General features: G+C 49.8%; 1 protein-coding gene across 1 annotated transcript in view; it reads right to left on the bottom strand.

Moving 5' to 3' along the window:
• MLXIPL (MLX interacting protein like) overlaps nucleotides 1-16,317 on the bottom strand; it is a 44,360-nt gene extending 28,043 nt beyond the window's left edge. Inside the window, exons 1-7 of the mRNA XM_083479228.1 lie at nucleotides 15,539-16,317; nucleotides 5,635-5,741; nucleotides 5,009-5,091; nucleotides 3,338-3,427; nucleotides 1,980-2,024; nucleotides 1,598-1,793; nucleotides 53-133 (exon numbers count right to left, since the gene is read on the bottom strand). Coding sequence (XP_083335354.1) covers nucleotides 53-133; nucleotides 1,598-1,793; nucleotides 1,980-2,024; nucleotides 3,338-3,427; nucleotides 5,009-5,091; nucleotides 5,635-5,741; nucleotides 15,539-15,828 — 892 coding nt within the window. The 5' untranslated portion in view covers nucleotides 15,829-16,317. The remainder of the gene's footprint in view (nucleotides 1-52; nucleotides 134-1,597; nucleotides 1,794-1,979; nucleotides 2,025-3,337; nucleotides 3,428-5,008; nucleotides 5,092-5,634; nucleotides 5,742-15,538) is intronic.
• Between the last annotated feature and the right edge of the window lie 6,757 nt (nucleotides 16,318-23,074).

Genomic DNA, 23,074 nt, shown 5'->3' with positions numbered 1-23,074 from the left:
ACCACCACTCATTGCATTAATTTCTGACCTTAGAAACAAAGCTGGCTCCTACCAGATATCTCCATGAAATCGTCGAGGGTCGGCTGCAGCGGCGCCAGGTCTGGTTGGATCATGTCTGCATTGCCAATGTAGGCTGTAGGCAAAAGAGAAGAGAGAGGAATCAGCACATCACCAAGCTTTTCTCTTTCCTAAGAAGCGTCGGCATGGTGTTGCAGTTAGAGCGATGGACTAGGACCCAGGAGACCAGGGTTCAAATCCCCACTCGGCCATGAGCTATGAATACCATCGTGAGCTCTTTGGAGAAAAGGTGTGATAGGGATGTAATCAATAAATAAATCAACACACATTCTACATATCTGGGCAGGCTTGCCTAAACAAAAATGTTTTTAGCAGGCATCGAAAAGATTACAGTGAAGGCAGCTGCCTGATATCATGAGGCAGGGAGTTCCAAAGTGCAGGTGCTTACAGATCCAGATTGGCTGTTACATGGCACCTGTAACAGGGCCATTTCCGCAGATCGAAGCGGTCAGTAGGTGCATGTACAGACACTCCAAGTGTCCCTATTTTCCAGGGACAGTCCCAGATGTGCAGAAGCCGCCCTGGTTTCTGATTTGATCCTGGAATGTCCCGCTTTCCCATTGGGCATCCCTATTTTCATAGGAGAAATATTGGAGGGTATGAAGCTATGCAAGCCAAGGAAATAAGTAACTGTACAACCTTTAGAAGACGTCTGAAGGCAGCCCTGTACAGGGAAGTTTTTAAATATTTGATGATTTCTTATGTTTTTATATATGTTGGAAGCCTTCCAGAGTGGCTGGTGTAACCCAGTCAGATGGGCAGGATGATGATGATGATAATGATAATAATGATAATAATAATAATAATAGAATAGGATGTCCCTTTCTTCATTGGAGAAATGTTGGAGGGTATGACATATGGACTAAGGTGATCTCACTGATAAACTGGTCCCAACCTGTTAAGGGCTCTATATACTAATAGTACGGTATAGGAGTATATACTAATAGTATATACTAATATACTATAGTATATTACTAATAATATAATATAATTATATATAGTAATAGGGACACGGGTGGCACTGTGGTGTAAACCACTGAGCCTTGGGCTTGCCAATCGCAAGGTTGGTGGTTCGAATCCCCGCGACAGGGTGAGCTCCCATTGTTCAGTCCCAGCTCCTGCCAACCTAGCAGTTCGCTAGCACATCAAAGTGCAAGTAGATAAATGGGTACCGCTCTGGCGGGAAGGTAAACGGCGTTTCCGTGCGCTGCTCTGGTTTTGCCAGAAGCAGCTTAGTCGTGCTGGCCACATGACCCAGAAAAACTGTCTGCGACAAACGCTGGCTCCCTTGGCCAGTAAAGCAAGATGAGCGCCGCAACCCCAGAGTCGTTCGCGACTGGACTTAACTGTCAGGGGTCCTTTACCTTTATACTAATAGTAACACCTTGAACCCGGCCCAGTAGCAAATCAACAACCAGGGCAGGTGTCTGAGCACAGGTGTGATGTGGTGACAAGGCCTCGCTCCCACCAGCAATTGTGCTGCAGCATTCTGCGCTTGTGGGTTCCAGCACACAATTACCTTCTTCCGGTGACAACTGAGGGGGGCAGCTGGCCTGGGTCATGGTGAAGAGGGTGTCGGAGATGTCGGAGATGAAGCTGTCCAGATCGAAGAGCTGCCTCCCATCGGCCTCCTTCTCCTCGTCCCGCAGCAGCATCGGGACCACGTTGGAGAAGAGGTGGTCGCACCAGTTTTCCGGAGACTTCCAAGGTTCATCCTGAAGAGGAGAGATAAGCAAGTCTGGGAGGGATCCACCCAGGACCATTCCCCACCCCAAATGGGGACCAGGAGGACCCTCATTCCCCATCCAGCAAGCCTGACTGGTTAGGGTCCCTGCGTCGTAGGGGGTTGGACTAGATGACCCTTGGGGTCCCTTCCAATTCTGTCATGCTTCTTAACTCACTAGTTTGTGGCTGGCGGTTTCCTCTTCCCGGCTGAACCTGCGGAGCTGCAAGGGAAACACAGGCGACAAAATGATTGAAACGTTTTTAAGAAATGAATAAAACCAACGCTAATCTAAAAACCAGAATAAAACGCACATTAACGTTCTGAGTGTCTAGGCAGGTTTGTATAAACAAAAATGTTTCAGCAGGGGCCAAAAAGTGTGTAGGGAAGGTGCCGTCCTGATATCAACAGGCAGAAAGTGAGATCCATTAGAATCCTAGTCTGCAATAAAGGAATCAACATTCCCTGCACCTCAGAGAAAATGGCTGAATGCCGAAGCATTGCAGTTAATGAATTTAAAGTGGATTGGTGACCTTTTCCTTCAAAATGGTAGGATGGGCTACGTATGGCAGCACCAACATTTCCTTCATTTGGTGCAGATATTTTATTTTATTTTCGCGAACTCGACTTTTAATTGTTCTCCAAGAAATGGAGGGGAGAAAAAATGAGAACCGGGATCAAATCAGAAACTGGGGCAGTTTTTGTAATTCCGGAGGTGGAGCTACACTTGTGCTTTATAACGTTAAGAAAGGGTTAAGAAAATGCTTCAAAATGTAATGGTCATATTACTGTTTTTTTTCGTATATAATACGCCCCCGTGTATTTTGGGGACCCCAAAATAAGAAAATGGGGGGAGAATTGCCCTGGGTTGTTGAGCTTTTTAAGGGAGGATTGCTGAAAATCGCTCACCCGCCTGACCTACACTGCCACTCACATGTGCCGCAAAAGCCGCCAATCACCCACCCAATTGCCGCAGTGCCAGCCAATCAACACCAGCCCTTGCCGCAGCCACCAATAACACGCACAATAGCCCCTGACAATCTCCAGCTTGCGGCAACAACCAATCCCATGTCCCCCCTAGCCACTATCCGTGTATAAGATGACTCCCAATTTTTAACATTTTTTTAAATAAAAAAAAGCTTGTCTTATACATGGAAAAGTATGGTACGTTTCGTTTTAGAATGTTAATAATGTGTTATTAAAACTTGACAGCAGAGGGCTCTGCAGAGCTATACTACTAGCTATCTAAAACCTGGTCGACTTTGTGGAAACAAAACGAAAGAGAAACTAAATGGGACTCAGGTTTTAGAATGACATTTCTAATAATGTTTTAAAGGGGCCTATAGATCCAGCCTGGGTTTGTCCCTGGAAAATAGGGGCACTTGCAGGGCAATAGCCACTAACAGCCGTATCATGCCATCACTGGCTCTTGTGGGAGGGAGTTCCATCGTTTAACTATACGCTGCATGAAGAAGGACTTCCTTTATGTGTCCTGAATCTTCCAACCAAGTTGAGGGTGGGTGGAAGAAAGCTGACCCTTTTCTTGTAGTAGATCCGCCACTTGTGATACTCCTTCATCACCACCTCAATGCGTCGCTTCCAATAGTTCCCTTCCAGCACGACAGCCTAAGGAGGAAAAGGAGAAATGGAGGAGAGGGAGAAGGGAAGGAGGGGAGAGAAATGGTTAAGAGCTTAAGACACGGCTGATACTGAGAGGGGCCAAGTTGGGAGCTTGCCTGGGCCTCAAGTGGGTCTCTAGTGCCCTCACAGCATTCAATTGGCACAGATTGTCCAGGAAGATCAGAAATAGAGACATGGCCTGAAATAATTTTCCATGTCTGACCTCATCCAAACCCTGGAGACTTTGCCTAGGACCCCCACTCCCATACAGATATATTTGAAGTTTTATAATTATGAGAAAAGGTAACATTTATAGACAGAAAATAAGCAGGAGAAAAGATACCAAACAAAGAAACAATCAAACAAAAAAGCATTACGCAGAGGCAATGAAATATGAGTACAGCAGAATATTTTTCAGGTTTAACAAATACAGTGGTACCTTGGGTTAAGAACTTAATTCGTTCTGGAGGTCCGTTGTTAACCTGAAACTGTTCTTAACCTGAGGTACCACTTTAGCTAATGGGGCCTCCCGCTGCTGCCACGCTATTTCTGTTCTCATCCTGAAGCAAAGTTCTTAGCCCGAGGTACTATTTCTGGGTTAGCGGAGTCTGTAACCTGAAGTATCTGTAACCTGAGGTACCACAGTACTTCTACATATGCCACAATAATAACTGATGTGTTGAACACAAAGTGTATCCAACAAAAAAGTTAACCTTAATTCCCTTGATTTTTCATCATGTGTGCACCATAGGAATAGAATAATGGCAGTGAAGGCAGCAAAGAAGGCATACTTTGCTGCCTCCATTGCATCTTCCTTGTGCCGTCCGGCAGATTCCCCAGGTAGTGCAGGGCCTCTTATGGTCTGGCCCTAAGGAGGTGGCAGATTGCATCCACTGGGATCTTGACTCTGCTATTACAGTACAGTCGTACCTTGTTGACAAACGCCTTACGACTCGAACATTTTGGCTCCCAAATGCCGCAAACCCGGAAGTGAGTATTCCAGTTTGCGAATGTTCTTTGGAACCCGAACATCCGACGCGGCATCCGATTGCAGGAGCTTCCTGCAGCCGATCGGAAGCCACGCCTTGGTTTCTGAACATTTTGGAAGTCAAACTGACTTCCGGAACGGATTCCATTCGACTTCTGAGGTACAACTGTACCTGCATTACATATCTTTAGGTGGCAGGTGAAAACGTTCCTCTATAAACCAGGCCTTTGGATGTGCTTGCGGCAGGGGGGTTATTGGTTTGTTTGTTTGTTTCCATTATGTAGTTTGTGTTCTCGCTTTGCATTTTTATGTTGCGAACTGCCCTGTGATCTTTGGATGAAAGGTCTTATGCAAATTTAACAAATAATTTTTAAAAATCAATATAATCAGAATACAATATAAAATTAAAGAGCATGAATGTGTTGCATTTTATTGATTGTATTTTCATGCAACCCATTAGCTGGGGGACTATCCATTTGTATGTGTCCAATATTCGTAAAGGAAAGGAAATCAAACCACACACACACACACACACACACACACCCCTCACAAACACACAGTTTTCACCACAGAGATGGAAATGTGTTTGGGATACTCACCTCTGGCTTGCGGTGCTCATCTGCCTCTGAGCCATCCAGGGGGGTGACGAATCCACAGACGGGACTCTTCCGCCGTTCCACATCTGTGGCAGAGGGAGACTTCAGAGCAAGGGTCCCGATCCTGCTCCTCCACCACCAACCCCTCAGTGCAGGGCCTCTCCAACCCTTTCCCACCCAGCAAAGATACAGCCAGACTTCTGTCACAGCTGAAGATCCCTTCATAGAACCATAGAATTGCAGAGGTGGCAGTGACCCCAGGGAACATCTAGGCCAACCCGCTACAAGGCAGGAACCCCAGCTAAAGAATCCCTGGCAGATGGCCATCCAACCTCTGTTTAAAAACCTCCTATGAAGGAGAGCCCACCACATTCTGAGAGAGTCCATTCCACAGTCTAACCTCCTGATATTTAATCAGAATCTCTTTTCTTGTCATTTGGGCCCTTGTTTATTTAAAAGGTGGCCCATGAAGTAAATAAAGGGAAATCGTAGAAGCCCAGTTTTCAGTTCTGAGTGCAGGTTAAGCTCCTTTTAGCTTGGGTTGCAATGCAGACCCAGAAACCCCAAACTGGCCATCAGCTTTCTATGGCCGAATCCAGTCCCCACCCTTCCCCAGCCCCAGAACTTACACTGGATGTACCAGGCTCTCCAAATGGCATTGTTGAGGCGTATCTTGTCCCGGCAAAGCAGCCGCAGTCCCTTGAAATTCTTCCATTTGGGGGACACCAGTTTCTCACTAAAACGTCAAGCAGCAGAATATGAATGGGGGAGGTGGAGATACATGCAAAAAGTGAACGTAAACGGATGCTGTCAGATTTGGGGGATTTAGGGTTAAATTATAGAAATGCCTCAAATGTTTAAGGGGGCTTCTAGATGACCTGTCACATGACTTTATTCTCTTTGCAGGGAGGTTAGATGGTGCCTGCTGCTTCTTGAGCATTTGATTAAAGTTGATTAAAGTTTTCTTGAAGTGCAGTTGCTGTGTCTTCTTCCAAGGGGCTTCAACCGAGAGCTTCTCACTCCACACCCTGCCCTTGGGCCTTTGAGCTAAGCTAAGTATGAGGGGTCAGTTTGGATGATGCCCTGTGTCCCTTCTAATTCTTGGAGTCCAGTGAGGGATAATACCTAATGGAAGAGGCTGTTGAATGAGTCAGACAAGTTTCTTTGCAAGACAATGACCTTGGCTGGCCATTTCAGTGTCCCCATCAACAGCCCAAAAGAATGAGCTCAGTTGCAAGAGCTATCACTAAGTGCAGACCCTCCGTGTCCCTATTTTCCAGAAGCCGTCACAGTTTCTGATTTGATCCTGGAATGTCCTGCTTTTCCTTAGGACGTTCCTATAGAGGTCTGTTCTTAACCTGAAACCTTTCTTAACCTGAAGCACCACTTTAACTAATGGGGCCTCCTGCTGCCACCGCGCCACCAGAGCACAATTTCTGTTCTCATCCTGAAGCAAAGTTCTTAACCCGAGGTACTATTTCTGGGTTAGCGGAGTCTGTAACCTGAAGCGTATGTAACCCGAGGTGCCACTGTATTTTCATCGGAGAAATGTTGGAGGGTATGGAGTTATGCAACCCCCGAGCCAAGGAGATAAGCAACTATACAACCTTTAGAAGACATGGGTAGGAGAGCAATAGCCAGTAAGATGCATGTGAACTGAGCTGGAAGCAGGCTGGTAGCTGAAGACACAGAGACCTGCTTGCTCTGTGCTGAATCCAAAGCTGCGACGAATGCAGAAGCAAGATCTGTTGGGTTCCGATGCTGAGAGCCCCTCCATCCGATGCTCAGGTTGTATAGATGTGTAAATAAAACCATATACAGTGGTACCTTTGGTTAAGAACTTAATTCGTTCTGGAGGTCCTTTCTTAACCTGAAACTGTTCTTAACCTGAGGTACCACTTTAGCTAATGCGATTTCTTGTTCTCATCCTGAAGCAAAGTTCTTAATCCGAGGTACTATTTCTAGGTTAGCGGAGTCTGTGACCTGAAGCGTCTGTAACCCGAGGTACCACTGTATCCTAAAGACACCACCATCTCCACTGACCATTCCAGGGAAACCAAATCTTGGAAAGTGTCTGGAATCCCTGGAGTCTCCCACTGCTCAGAGACTGAGGGGTGACGGCATGTAACAACGTAATGGTAGTGTCCTAATTTAATAACGAGGAACTGAGCTGGCGCCAGGACTCAGCTTGGTCAGGCATCTGTCTGGGGCTCCCAATCCAGAAGCGGGGCCCCAGACCACAGCAAAACACACCTAGCCACACACACGGCTTGCTTTTCCACTCCAGCAGTGCAACCTGCTTGCTCATCCGCCTCTCTCCCTGGCCAAAGGAAAGGTGAGGGGGAGACTCAACAGATGCCCCTGCCTGCTGGCTCAGTGGCTCTCTGCCTAGCAAGGTGGGAGCAGTGATGACGAGGCTGACGAGCGGCAGCAGTTAGAAACCCTGGCAGTGTGGGGGTGGGGTGGGGGAATTGAAAACCTGAAGGGTGATGGCAGCTCAGATTGTTTTTTCTTTTCCTCGTATCCAAGTTCCCAGGAAGAGTCCAGATGCTGTTTGCTCTGCTGCTGAGAAGAGGGGCCTAATGGGGCCAGGCACAGATCTGTGTGCAGAGACCCACACTCAGAGCAACCCCTCCTTGTCTCCCGGATAGGAAAGCAAGTAAACAACAGGTGGGGTGGGGAATACAGAGGCCAAGAGCTGGCGGTGTGGGGGCAAAACCATGAAACTGTTTGGTGGCCCTGGTTTGGCCACTTTCTCAGCCAAAGTTGCCTTACGGGGTTGTTGCAAGGAGGAAATAGGAGTGGGTAAGGGATGCGGGTGGCGCTGTGGGTTAAACCACAGAGCCTAGGACTTGCCGCTCAGAAGGTCGGCGGTTCGAATCCCCGCGACAGGGTGAGCTCCTGTTCTCAGTCCCTGCTTCTGCAGTTTGAAAGTAGATAAATAGGTACCGCTCCGGCGGGAAGGTAAACGGCATTTCCGTGTGCTGCTCTGGCTCACCAGAAGCGGCTTAGTCATGCTGGCCACATGACCCAGAAGCTGTCTGCAGACAAATGCCGGCTCCCTCGGCCAATAAAAGCGAGAGGAGCGCTGCAACCCCAGAGTTGGTCACGACTGGACCGAATGGTTTTACCTTTTTAAGGGAGCCTTGCATGATATGCTGAGCAGCTTGGAGGAAAGGGATGAGGATTAAAAAACATGTCCTATAGAGAAAGATCAGGACAGAAGGTAGGTCTGGAGGCTTAAAGCCTAAATGAACATCTCCAGCTACGTTGTAAGCTGGTCTAACACATTGTTCGTTTTGTTTTCCAGCAGTACATAATAGGATGCCCAGGTAACCTCACACTGAAAGATGGAACCACTTTACAATAATGCATGCAATTAATATGACATGCTGAAGGAGAAGAATAGAAGTATAGAGTTGGAAGGGATCCCCAAGGAACATCAAATCAAACTCCTTGTAATGCAACGCAGGAATCACAGCTCGAGAATTCCTGACTGGTGGTCATCCAACCTCTGCTTTAAAACCCCCAAGGAAAGAGAGCCCACCACCTTCCAAGGGAGTCCGTTCCACTTTCAAACTGCTCTGACTGACAGGAATTTCTTCCTAATGTTTAGTCGGAATCTCCAAGCTGCTCAGCATATCATGCAAGGCTCCCTTAAAAAGGTAAAACCATTCGGTCCAGTCGTGACCGACTCTGGGGTTGCGGCGCTCATCTCGCTTTATTGGCCGAGGGAGCTATCCAGGTCATGTGGCCAGCATTACTAAGCCGCTTCTGGTGAACCAGAGCAGCGCACAGAAATGCTGTTTACCTTCCCGCCGAAGCAGTACCTATTTATCTACTTGCACTTTGACGTGCTTTCAAACTGCTAGGTCGGCAGTCACGTGCTTAGGTGACCTAATTTCTGTTTTTTGCTCAGATACAAATCCACAGTATGACCACATTTGGAATACTGCGTAGGGTTCTGGTCGCCTCGCCTCAAAAAGGATATTGCAGAGTTGGAAAGGGTTCTGGAAAAGGCCACCAAAATTACCCACAGGAAGCAACAACGGCCACCAACTTGGATCGCTTCCTATGGCTGTCCTAAGGATTTAGTGAGGTAACCGAAGCAATTTGCACAGCGCGGCTGTATCCATTACCCTGCCGGGCAAAAGGAAAGGAAGAAAAGCACTCTGCACATGCTCTCTCGCTTTGGAAAGGGCTGAGGCCTGACCAGCCAAGCCTGCCGTCCCAGTTTAAGGAGCCTGTCTGTACTCTGTCATGCGCTGGGAATTTGGACTCTTCCAGGGCAAACATGTTAAGCCCGTGACAAGCAGGCGAGTCAACCAATGGGGAGGCAGCAGCTCCCGGGCACCGGGCCAACCGCCCCAGGGGCCAAGGCTACCCAGCTGTTGGGAAGCCAAGGGTTGCCACAGTGCAGACTCTCCCCTTTAAAGGGGACAGCACATTGAAGCACCCTGGCTGCAGGGCCACAGCCCAGATCACAGAGCCTGGTGCTCTGGAATTGGCTCTGGAAAGGGAGACAGTCGGAAGTCTCAGCTCTGCCACAGAGAGGCAGTGTGGTGCATTGGTTAGAGCAGTGATTCCCAAGGTGGGGATGTTAAAGGGGTGGCAGGGGATCCTGGAGGTGCAAATGCCGATCGCTGGCTCAAGTTCATCCATTTTGTTAAATTCATTAAATGATATCTTTTTAACTGGATGTTGAAGAAATGTGCAATTAATTGTTCCTGTTTTGAATTTTACTGTGTTCTTATATTCCTTAGCAGGCCGTGCAAGCCACTCTTCTGAATTAGGCTTTTTATAGGGTTGAGTAGAGGGCACTGAGGAGGAGGAGTTTATGGGACCAAGCAGACAACAGCCCGAAAAAAGTTTGAGATCCACTGAGTTAAGAGTGTCAGAGTAGGATTTAGGCGACCCGGGTTCAAATCCCTGCTCAGCCACGAAGCTCATTGGGTGTGGGCCAGACAGTGTCTCTCAGCCTAACCTACCTCGCAGTGTTGCTTTGAGGATAATGTGGAGAGGAGGAGAACCTTGGAGTATAGCTCCTTGGGATGTAAACATTATAAATACATTTTTTAAAGGAGATTGCAACCAAGGCAGCTTTTCAAGATTAGTATTTGTGCACATGCAGCCCAAATCGGCTCTGATGTGCATTCACTACTTTGCATTCGCCAAAGAGAGTTATGGGAAGCGCATTGGAAGGGGGGGAAGAGTCCAAGAATTCCCAGTGGGATTTCACACTCCCTGCCAAGCGGGATGCAGAAATCCTTCTGATTCACAGACAGAGCAGAAACTTAGCACTCAGAAAACACCCTTTCCCCCACATGTCTGGGACAGCATCTGGGTGCCAAGCGACAGGGAGAAGGGAGGGTAGGGAGGCTACAGAGCTGGCCCCATTCTTGGTGGGGAGGGACACAGCAGATCTGGGCTGCCCCAGAGACACAGACACAGTGAGGGCAGAAAGGGACAACAGCATCAGCTGTACAGGGAAGAGTCATGAAAATGGGTGTGGTTGCCCTGCTCAGGATGCCGCAGTGACGTAGAATCACAGAATCACAGAACTGTAGAGTTGGGAGGGATCCTGAGGGTCATCTAGTCCAACCCCCTGCAATGCAGGAATCTTTTGCCCAATGTGGGGCTCGAACCCACAACCCTGAGAGTCAGATCTGGCCCACACATCATGGAACATTCAAGCGGAGCCATTCAGGAGATCTGAGATATCCAAACCCCATGGCTCACAGCTTCTCATGCAGAGGTTCCAAGGATGAGCCAAGAAAGGCAAATATCCTTAGCTTTGATTCCTGTATTGTGGGGGGTTGAGCTAGATGACCCCTGAGGGTCCCTTCCGCTCTACGATTCTATGAGTCTATGCAAGGGCAGGGAATGTCCCTGAAACCCCCAAAGAGCTGCTGCCAGTCAGTGTGGGCAACACTGAGCTCACTGGGTCTGACTCAGTAGAAGGCAGTTTCCTATGTTCCTAAGCAGCCCTCAATTGGGAATCATGAGGACTAGGGTCTTAGCTCAGCAGCAGAGCACCTGGTTTTCTTGCAGAAAGTCCTCTCATGAGGCCCCAAACATTGTCAGGGTTGGGCTCGGGCTGAAAGGCTCTCAACTCAGTTCACACTGAAAGGCAAAAACGACTGAATCCACTCTTTCAAAAACAAGACGCAGGAAAGCCAATTTCCTTCCAAATTCGTGCTTGGTCAAATTCTCCAACCACACAATGTGTATAAAATCACACATATTAGAGCAAAGGGTGCATAAAAACCATGCAACTATCGGGGAAACAACATATTAAAAATGCATCGTAATAAAGAGGATTGCTTTGCAAATACACCTCTCTCTCACTTGGGGGAAATTGTGTACACATATACATGCCTCAGGAGAAATTCACACAAAGACACCAGTGCACTTTCACAAGGACTTAAATTCAGATCTCCACATTTCCACAGCCGTTTGCAATATCTTGAGGTGGAGTTGGGGGAGAAATGAGAAACTGGGGGGAAGCAAAACTGATGGATTCAGCAATGCCTATTTACCATTTATAACATTTATACTGCCAAGGATCTCCACGGCCCCCCCATTTTATCCTCACAACAACCCTGTGAGGTAGGTTTGGCTGAGAGGAAGTGACTGGCCCAATGAGCTCCATGGCCGAGTGGGGATTCAAACCCTGCTCTCCCAGGTCCTAGTCCAACACTCTAACCTCTACCCCACCCTGGATCTCAGCATCACTGCATTGTTGAGTGCTACTAGCCATCATCACAACCTCTGTTGGAAATGAAGGCCATTCAGTTAAAATATTCCCTGAGTGAACCTCCGAGCACCAATCTGAGTTTTAGTGTATGGAGTGGGAGAGGTCATCTCCCTTCTGTCCCTCCCCTCTATGGCAGTTCTTAGAAAAACAAACAGCAAATGCATTTTCCCCGTGTGTGTGTGTATGCGTGTCACAGCTCAACTTTTCTGTCAAAGCAGACACCAAAAACGGCCGTTTGCAGAGTGGACGGCTGAACACCACGGGGGTCCCTTTCCCGTGTTCCTATTGACCGGATCTGCCTGCGCTTGGACTGCCCTGCTGGTCAGAGTAAACAGGACTTGAGCACAGCATGTCCAAAAGTCAATGGAAGATTTGGCATTGTCCTCCCAGCCTCCTCGTTCGACAGCAGGCGGGTCTGGGCTAGCAACAACACCCCAGTAGCATTGCTTCAGCAAGCTGGGCCCGGGAGGACTCAGAATTGCATATTTTCAGACCCCCCAAGTGTCCCTATTTTCCAGAAACGTCCCAGTTTCTGATCTGATCCCGGAATGTCCCGCTTTCCCTTAGGATGTCCCTATTCTCATTGGAGAAATGTTGGAGGGTATGGAGTTATCCGATCCCTGAGCCGTCTGAAGGCAGGCCTGTACAGGGAAGTTTTAAAAAAATGTATAATGTTTTATTATGTTTTCATAGATGTTGGAAGCTGCCCAGAGTGGTTGGGGCAACCCAGTAAGATGTGTGGGATATAAATAGTCAAATTATCATTATGGAATGTGACGTCCCTATTTTCATCGGAGAAATATTGGAGGGTATGTATTTTTGCATGGCCTGGAGAAAGTGGATGTAGTTCTTCTCCCTCTCTCCTAACACTACAACATTTCTCTGATGAAAATAGGGGTGTCCTATTCAACAACAACAACAACTTTATTATTCATATCCCGCCCATCTGACTGGGTGGATCAAATAAGAAACCGCAGGGACACTTGGAGGGTCTATAGAACTCATGGACATCCATTGAAGCCAAATGTTGTGTAATGAATATAGGGGTTGCTCGTGCGTAAGTTGCCGCCACTCCTGGCTATGTTGCCTTGTTAAACCTTTTCTGTCTGGACAGCCCTTCACTTCGTGACTGCCTCAGTCGCTAGCAGAATCCGTCAGTTGGCGTTTCTTAAACCTTTTCCAGCATAAAAGCTGTTTGACGCCAAGTCTCCTCCTACTTTCCCTGCGCGGAAGTCTTCTGCACAGGGAGGGTGTGGGTAGCGGAGGACCTGTGCTCTCCCCGCTGGTGTCCAGCGAAGAGTCCTGGAGCCCTCTCACCAATTCCCCCATCTGCCCCCCTTTATCCCTGGTGTTGCACTGATTTCCTCCCCCCGCTTAGCTACCTCTCTCCCTGCTGGGTCCCTCTCCAGCATCACTTGGGAGCCTTCCCTCCGCCTCTGGCTCCGATGTCAGTTCCCTGACATGTTGGAATACTGAGGGCAGATAAAAGAAAGTCCCTCTTCATGCAGTGCACAGTTGAACTATGGAACTCGCTCCTTCACCATCCTAGATGACATTAAAAGGCAAATCCATAGAGGAGAGCGCTATCAATGGTTACTAGCCAGGGTAGCTCTGCCCTGCCTCCACAGCTGGAGACAGCAATGCTTCTGACCGCCAGTTGCTGGAAACCACAGGAGGGGAGAGGACTTTTGCACTCAGGTCCTGCTTGGTATCCGGCTGGTCTCTGTGAGAACAGGACTCTGGACTAGATGGGCCGCTGGCCTGATCCAGCAGGCTGTTCTGATGTTCCTGTGGAGTAACAGTGCAATACCACAACAGCAACCAAGGTAGTGGCGTAGCATGGAGGGGCAGATGGCAAGACTCAGGTGGACGCACATATCCATGTCCCACTCCTGCTCCTCAGTTCCACCCAGCAGCAGCAATGCATGGAGAAGCCGGTTAGGGGGCACAATATTTGCCTTAGGGAGCACAATACCTAGGCCTGGGTGCCAGCAACCCACACTATGCCACTGAGCCATGGATCTTCCTGGCCAACCCTGACAGGTGCTAACAGGCAACAAAAATGTTTAAGAAGCACCCTCCTTTTTTAGATACAGGTCAAATGTTCCTTGGTCACATCACAAGGGCTGGAGACAGAGGATGACTAATCTAGGTGTGGGGTACCTTTGTTCCTCCCAAGTTTCCTGAGCTGTTGTAGCTCAGCGCTCTCTGGAGGGCCAAAGTCCCACCAAAACCCTAGCCGTTTTGACAAAAGCAGCAAAGGGACGAAATCTAAGGCTCACGCATTTCAGCTGGCGTTGGTGGCTAGCCTTGATATGGTCGGGGAGGCAGAGAGCTCAGCCCCTAACTCTGTGTCAGGCTTTTCAGGCGGCATGAAAGAAGAGAGGCTTTCTATCCCCAACAGCAGTCATGTGGCAGAGAGTTCCATAGGCTAATCATGCATCGTGTGAAGTAGTCCTTTGGGAGTTCCCAGAGGAATCTTACTGCCCCCTGCTGGAGACAGGCCACGGGTGGGGGTTGAAGAGAGGTGATGGGCTCCAATACAGGTTTGCTCTCAAGACCAGACATGGACTCGCTTGGAAGGTGGACTCTCCTTTGCTGGAGGTTTTCAAGAAGAGGTTGGATGGCCATTCATCAGGGATTCTTCAGCTGTGGTTCCTTCATTGCAGGGGCTTGGATTAGATGGATTTGGGGTCCCTTCCAAACCTACAGTTCTGTGATTCTACTGTTCACAACCCCACCCCACCCCATAGCTTTCAGCTCTACAAAGAAGCCCATCCATGTTATACAATCATTTAGAGCTCCGTCGTCTGTACAGCCTAAACTTTCCCCTAGTTTGGGATTTCGGGAGAGTGAGAGAGAAAAGCAAGCTTGGCTAACAGTACAAGATGTATGACAGCGAGAACATTTACCAGTGAGAGCTATTGGCAGACAGGGGCCCCAATGGTGCAATTAATCTGCGCCTGCCCTCCCAGGATGTGAAAAGCCCCATAAGAATATAAGAAGCGCCTTGCTGCATCAGGTCAGTGGCCCATCTAGTCCAGCATCCTGCTCTCACAGTGGCCAACCAGATGCCCCCAAGGGAAGGCTGCAAGCAGGACCTGAGCCCAAGAGCCCTCTCCCCTCCTGCGGTTTCCACCAACCGGCATTCAGAAGCATCGCTGCCTCCGATCATAGAGGCAGAGCATAGCCATCGTGGCCAATAGTCATTGATAGCCCCCTCCTCCTCCGTGAATTCATCTAATCCTCTTTGAAAGCCATCCAAGTTGGTGGCCTTCACTGCCTCTTGTGGGAGGGAGTTCCATAGTTTAACTAAAGTATCGCTTCTGAACAGTTCCCTCTCCCGGGCGAAGGAGAAACCCAAAAGAACACAAGAAGAGACTGCTAGGATCAGGCCAAAGGGGGCGAATCCTGCCCACCATTCTGTTCTGACAGTGGCCCACCTTTCAGAAACGCAGCAGGGGCTCAGTTGGTACAGCATGCGACTCTTAATCTCAAGGTTACAGGTTTGAGCCCCACGTCTGACAAAAGGACTCCTGCATTGCAGGAAATTGGACTAGGTGACTCTTGGGGTCCCATCTACAATTCTATGGAACTACACCTGCGAAACCCGCAAACAGCATTCGAACACAAGAGCCCTCTTTCCTGTGGTTTCCAGGAGCTTCCTCCAGCCTCAGATATTCCTGAGGACGAGCCAACGAGTAGATGGCCATCCCAGTTGCACCCCAGACCTGTCAAGAAACAGACTTGGCCACCAGTAGCCACCTGAGACTCACCTGTAGGCCAGGCTCATGCACTCAAAGAGCCGAGTGAGGGTGGGGTCGATGCTTGGAGGGGCAGGGGCTTCCTGCTCCGCCTGATGGTGGCGCCGGCGAGGCCCCACATCGCTGTGCGGAGACGACACCATGAAATGTCCACTGTGGATGACCTGGGAGCAGGTGGGGTAGCCGGCCCTGGGCCTAGTGCCGCTGGGGGCTGGGCTGTCGGAATCGGAATCCGAGTCGTCTCTGGGTCCCATCTGCGGTTCCAGGTAGAGTCCTGAAGAGCCCGGCTGGAGGGATGCCATGGGGAGGGGCAAAGGCCAGCTGGCCCAGAGGGCTCCTTGCAAGTGGCCTCTGCGATCCAAGCTGGTGCCCCACACGTGGGCACCTGCTGACGATGGCGCACCTTGGTTGGCAAAGAGCCCGACCTCTCGCTCCCTCTCCTGCTGCCACCTGCTCTCGCCTCCTGTGGCGGCTGTATTTATAGAGCAGCCTGGTTGGCTCCACCTCCTGGTGGGTGGACACAAAAAAAGTTGGGGGGAGTTAACCCCTCGTGGGCTTGGTGCATTCAGAAACGAACAACTGGGAAGAGGCAACTTTCAAAAAGACTCCAGCTAAGTTTGCCAGCTTCTGAATCGCAAAGGCGACCCTCTGGTCTTCTGCCACGATCGGGTGATATGGCATGTCGAGGAAACTGTCCCAGCCATTTTCTCGCTTCAGTTGCTGTATATGTGGGGGGCAGGGACACCCCTCTACACAGAGAGAGAGAGAGACAGCTGCTGCCAATGAGCTACTCAAACAGGGTTTGTTTGCCTTGGCTGAGAGTATGTGCAGGAGAGGGAATTATACCCAGTGTTTACCCACTGCTAATGTACTCCCCTTCCCAGAGTTCCCAGCGAGCAAACACCGATTAAAGGACAAAAATAAGCAGGAGGAGAGCGACCCGGGTGCAACGCAGCGTCAATGGACATCAAAAGCTGCTCCCCACCCACAGGAAACAACAACAGAAAGAGCGAGAAAGGGGGCTCTTGCAGTCTATGCAGGGGGAGGCCACAGATGGTGCCTATGTGTTTGAGCACCCACAGAGGAAAAAAGGCACCCAAGCAGATTCATAGGAGGAGCATAAGAACCTAAGGAGAGCATACCCTCCAACATTTCTCGGATGAAAATAGGGATGTCCCATTCCCTATTTTGATAATTTTACTATTTATGCCCCACACATCTTACTGGGTTGCCCCAGCCACTCTGGGCAGATTCCAACATATATCAAAACGCAATAAAACATTAAACATTTTTTAAAAACACTTCCCTAAACAGGATTGACGGCTCAGGGTTCAGATAACTCCATACCCTCCAGTATTTCTCCAAGGAAAATAGGGACATCCTAAGGAAAAGTGGGACATTCTGGGATCAAATCGGAAACCGGGACAGCTTCTCTAAATCAGGGACGTCCCTGGAAAATAGGGACACTTGCAGGATCTGGGAAAGCTTGCTGGATCAGGCCAAAGGGGGCCCATCTAGTCCAGCCACTGTTCTCACAGTGGCCAACGAGATGCCTCTCCCCTCCTGTGGTCTCTGGCATTCAGAAGCATTGCAGTCTCTTGACTGTGGAGGCAGAACATAGGCATCACCGCCAGTAGCCATTGATAGCCCTCTCCTCCATGAATTCATCTAATGCTCTTTTAAGGCCTTCCATGTGGATGACCACCCTGCCTCCAGTGGCAAGGAGTTCCACAGTTTGACTATGTGCTGTGTGAAGAAGTACTTTATTTTATCTGTGCTGAACCTTCCAACATTCAGCATCATTGGATCTAGTTCTAGTGTTGGGAGAGGAGGAGGAAAACTTCCCTCTATCCACTTTACCCACCATTTTACAGTGTGAACACTGGAGCACATTGTCAACAATTCACAGCTGCCTTCCCCAACCAGGTGGACTCCAGCTGTTTTGGACCATGACTCCCACCAGCCCCCTGGTCATCGCAGGGGCACCAAAGATGGGGAAGGCTGCTTGGAAAGCATATGTGAAATTGACAAATCTCCACAAAAACAAGAGGAAGTGATGGTGGATGAAAGCCAGAAAGGCATCTCTGTCAATTACCCTGGGCTTCTGGGCTCAGTACTGAGATGGAGAGATGGTTCATTTCAACTAAGGGCTTATCCACTTCTCCTGCTGCTCCACCCCCTCCCCCAAGAAAACCACTCTTTAGTGCTTAGTTGGACCAAACAGCAATTCCAGTTTCCTCCAGATTAATGTTTGCTCCAATTTAGCACTAAAGAGCAGGTTTTCCCTGGGAAAGGAGCAGGATGGGGGGGAAGGTTTGGAAAGAACGGAACAAGCAGAAGTGTCAACAGCATATCCTTTTTCAGAAGGAAGAAAACAAGGAAGGAAGCAACATGGATGTTGAAAACGTCTACAAGCACATACAGGGCAATTACATCTTATGCAGGGGTTTGGTCCCAAGCGTTCCACGTTTACACAAAAATCCCATCCAGGCAGCGACCATTTTGCACAGGTTCAACTGATGCGCAAATGCCAATGTGAGAGTCGTTTTGGACCCAGAAGAGGGCAGAATGGGGGTGGAACGAGGTGGAATAGGCTTATGCAGTGGCGTAGCGTGGGGGGTGCAGGGGGGGCGCAAATCCACGGGTTAGGGGGCGCAAATTACTTGCCTTGCCCCGGGTGCTGACAACCCACGCTACGCCACTGAGCTTATGCATACCGCACTGATGTGGGGGGGCAGGAATGCGACCCCCACACAAATCAGGGGTTGCCTGCAAACCCTTGGACCCACCTCATGGCTAGCAGGTGAGGGGGAGAGAGAGAAATAATTCCCCCATCCTCCCAGAACCAGAGGGCTCGAGAGCTCTTTTTGCATTGGGGGACCCCAAGTCAATCAGGAATATGTATAACTTTTCGGCTCTCTGCCCTGCTTGCTGGGCATGGCCCACTCAGCACGCTGGCTCTGGGATGCTCAAGTGCGATCTCAGGGAACTCGGACGGTCCCACAATATCTCGCAAGAGCATCCTAGCGCTGCTGCGCTGAGTGGAACTTGGCCCTCTTGCAAGGTAGAGAGCTTAAAAGCCATTTTTTTGACAGGTAACCCCATGCGCATCCAGCACGGAAATAGCTTTCAGGCTCTCCCCCTTGCTTGGATTTCACTTGTGTGATTTCAACCTTGGTTGAGTTTGCTCAAATTACATGTGTGCAAGGTGTGGTCGTTCCTGTACTTCTTGGCAACAGTCACAAAACTCACCCAATTGCTGGGACAACCAGGTTTAGAAATTGGGTCACCACCAATCAGGCTGTGTATCTGCAATCCAGGGCAAGAATGCCGCCCCGTCAGGCTGGCGGTGCTGACAAATATTCTGCAGTAAGGAGCAGAAGCAAGAAGACATAAATTTCCAGAAGGGCAAATGTTAAGTTGTGGGCGAACATATCAGACGACACAGTGATTCTTCCAAAGCAGCTCTTTATTTGGAAGCTGGAACAGAACTGAACTGAGGAGCTCAGTCAGCCTGCTTATATAGAGCTCCACTAGAATGCAACAGTAACCATTTTCTGTAACTAGCCAATCACTGAACGTCACTTTCGATCCTTCATTTGCATAACTATCTACAGTATCCCCCTGCTGGCCCAGGGTGAGAACTTCAGTACATAACAGCAAATGTGGTGCTGTTTAGTCTGCAAAAACAACAAGGTCTTGTGGCACCCTAAAGACCATGTCAGGGTTCATATTAGTGGCCTAAAATGCAGCGAGGTGACCCTTGTCCCCCGTTTCAAGTCACATTTGCATGAAGAGGGGTGCAAGGAGGTCTTTGCCCGATGCACATTGCCTGTTTGAGTTCCCCACACCTGCAAACACCCACACCCTGGAACTCCTGTTCACGAAAAGAAAAAGAAATCATTTGAGCATGTGCAATGGCTGTCTCAAATGGACACACCTCAGCTTAACAGGGAAGTGACAGTGCCTTACATTTTCAAATTGGATGGAAGCTGATTTGAGGGAAGACACATCAAACTGCCGCATTTCTCTAGAAAGTACAAAACAGCTAGGAATTGTGAGCACACATTTTTGAACGCCAGCAGCGGAAGGGTGTTGGAGCTGGAGGAAATGGTTAGATATACACCACCTAATGCATTTATGATGGCTTCGCCCAGGGAAAGCTAACACAGGGCCCTCCAGATGCTCCGAGACTCCAACTCCCAGCAGCCCATGTGGCCAATGGCCAGAGATAATGGGTGTTGTAGTAGTCCAACAACATCTGGAGGGCACCATGTTGTGGGACAGAATCCTGACAAAGTAGAACCTGGGGAGCTCCTCTGGTTTTGATGGCTGCTGGGAGCTGCAACAACAACTGAGGGGGCCATAGGCTTCCCACCCTTGCTCTTAGGATCCCCTACTGCAGCCAAATATTTTTGCCTCTGCAAAGAGCTCGTCAGGGTTTGAACCCAGGTTCCTTCCGCATGCAGTATGGAGTCTCCATGTTGCGATCAATGCCTGGCAATAACAAGACCTCTCCTCCCTCCTAGCAGTTGTCGTTTCAAAGCAGTTGATAGCTGTGGAACTCCCTGCCACCGGAGGCAGCGATGGCCACCAACCTAGATGGCTTTAAAAGAGGATTAGACAAATTCATGGAGGAGACAACTATCAATGGCTACTAGACATGAGGGCCATGCTCTGCCCCCACACTCAGAGGCAGCAATGCTTCTGAATACTGGAATACTGAATACTGGCTGGAAGCCAGAGAAGGGGAGAGGGCTCTGGGGCTCAGGTCCTGCTTGGCGGTTTCCCACAGGCATCTGGGATGCTGGACTGATCCAGCACACTCTTCTTCTGGACTCATGTTCAGGTGTGGGCCAGCTGTCATTGCTGCACCTCGTGGCCACGAACGCTTGAACCAATTATGAGCTAATTCCTTTCTGCCTGTCCTAAGACTCTGCTGATGTGTCACTGGGAGGATGGATCAGGGAGGGGGGCATGTGGGCCCTGGCAGAGAATGGTGACAGATGGCAAGTGGAGGCACAAAGGAGCATCTGCAGAGTGGAGGGGGCAGCCCTCTGGAGCAGCTGGAGGGGGGGCAGTGGAGAATCAAAGGGAGCCCTCTTTTGTCAAGAAAGCAGGTACAGGGACCTGTCACCCAGGTGAGGGAAAGCGCAGAAGAGGCCTCCTCCAGCAGGCTCCAGGGCTATCATCATGGGTGGTGTTGCCATGGCGCCACGTGAAAACAGACGCCCCCCCGCCCCCCCCTGCAAGGCCCCGGGGTTGCGTCAGCAGGACGCACATTGGCTGACTTGGCAAAAGACCAGGCTTGAAAATGCACCCCCTGGCACTGCCAGGCATGTGCCTCCCCCCATCACCCCTCCACTCCAGCCCCACGTCTCCTAAGCGTGGGGCTGCAGGAGGCCAGCCTGGTGGAAAATCAGAATATAAGGTTTGGAGCCAGCTGCTTTGGGAATTTCACCTGCAAATCATGGAATTGTTTAACTTTGGAAGGGACCCCAAAGGTCTTCCTAATGTTTAGCCAGAATCTCCCTCCTTGTATCTTGAATCCACTGCTTCAGGTCCTGGCCAATGGAGCAGGAGAAAACATGCTTGCTCCATCTTCCCTGGGACAGACCTTCAGATGGCCACAGATGGTTGAATAGGGCATAGCATGGATTTATAGCAGGGGTAGGGCACCTCCGCCCTGTGGGTCAAATCTGGCCTGCCAGGCAACTCCATTTGTCCCACGAGACCATTTGGGGGCAAGCCACACCCACCTGCTACACACCCCACATTGTATATGACATCAGGTGGGGGGCATGTAAAGGAAAAATCGGGCTTTTGCAGGCACTGCTGACCCTTGCAAAATGCTTGACAAATGGCTGGTTGAGCCAGCTCTTTAAGCTATCTCCCTCTCCCTACACTCTGCCAGTCAGCTTGGAAATGCATCAATCACCTGATGCCATTACGGCATCAGATGATTTGAGAGGTGGCCAGGACCACCCACCTGTCAAAGCAGGGTCCTGCCTACCTGTCCAATTTGGCCCAGGGCATTGGTGGGGGAGAGAAAGATCTGGCGCTACATAATGCCCTTTCTGCATCTGTAAGAAATCAATATTTCAGTGTGGCAGCACCTACACTTTGGAAGCTATCAAACAAACAGGGTTGTTGTGAAGACGGAAGAAATGAGGACTGCAAAACGTTAAGAACATGGGAAGAATGATAATAAACTAATAATTCGTGGAGGAGAGGGCTATCAATGGCTACTGCCTCCACAGTCAGAGGCAGCAATGCTCCTGAATACCAGCTGATGGAGACCACAGGAGGGGAGAAGGCTCTTGGGCTCAGGTCCTGCTTACATGTTTCCCACAGGCATCTGGTTGGCCACTGCGAGGACAGGATGCTGGACTAGATGGGCCACTGGCCTGATCCAGCAGGCTTTTCTTATATCCTTAAGACTAATAAATATATTATCCGCACAGATTCTGCAGGGCACGCTGCTGTACTCTCCGCGACCAGCAGGTGGCAGAACACCAGAGCACATCTTGCTAGTTGTTCCCGAGACTCCCTTCATGCTCTTGGGGGACATAGCTCAGGGAGCACCATCCCTAGGATTCTTGCACTCATGGCAACATGCATGGAAATGAGTCAGGTTATGGGTTGCCAATTTCTCGACCAGCTATTGCCGCTGTGTCTTTCAACCGTGGCTTGGTGTGGGTAAACGCCAGCCCTGGGGTGCTCTTGACCTCTGGTCAGTTGGCAGCCATGGCTAGGTAGCAACCCAGCTAGTCTCATTTTGTGTCCCCACAAACAACTCTCTGTATTTGGCCTTTGGCTATGATGACCCATACAATGCATTCAGTTTCCCATTCCAGAAATCCCAGCACTCTGCCTCTGAGCATGTGCAGAGTTGGTTTTTTTTTAATCAGAGGGGAACAGGCTTGTTTTGCAAAGGCAGCTCCTAATGGTGGGGGTGTAAACAGGCCACTGCGGCCAGCGACTGAGACTGGCCAAGGTGGTAGGGAGTGGGGAGACTTAAAGATGGAAGCTATTTGCTTCTGATCTGACCAGGCCTTGCTGAAATGGGTTTTTGGGAAGGCTGTTGGGTTATTTGTACACAGGGCTTGTGAGAAAACACAACGTAGGCAAAGGGGCCCCTGACCTTTAGGTCCAGTCGTGACCGACTCTGGGGTTGCGGTGCTCATCTCGCTTTATTGGCCGAGGGAGCCGGCGTACAGCTTCCGGGTCATGTGGCCAGCATGACTAAGCTGCTTCTGGCAAACCAGAGCAGCGCACGGAAACGCCGTTTACCTTCCCGCCAGAGCGGTACCTATTTATCTACTTGCACTTTGACGTGCTTTCGAACTGCTAGGTTGGCGGGAGCTCACCCCGTTGCGGGGATTCAAACCGCCGACCTTCTGATTGGCAAGTCCTAGGCTCTGTGGTTTAACCCACAGCGCCACCCCAGTAATAGAATTGTAGGGTTGGAAGGGACCCCAGGGGTCATCTAGTCCAGCCCCCTGCAATTCAGTTTAGGGAAGCAACAATTGCAAAGGCAAGTCACCT

The sequence above is a fragment of the Podarcis liolepis genome (assembly GCF_965112155.1).
Source record: "Podarcis liolepis genome assembly, chromosome: 16".
NCBI lineage: Eukaryota > Metazoa > Chordata > Lepidosauria > Squamata > Lacertidae > Podarcis > Podarcis liolepis.
The sequence above is the reverse complement of the archived record's forward strand: the minus strand, read 5'-3'. Positions and strand labels throughout refer to the sequence as shown.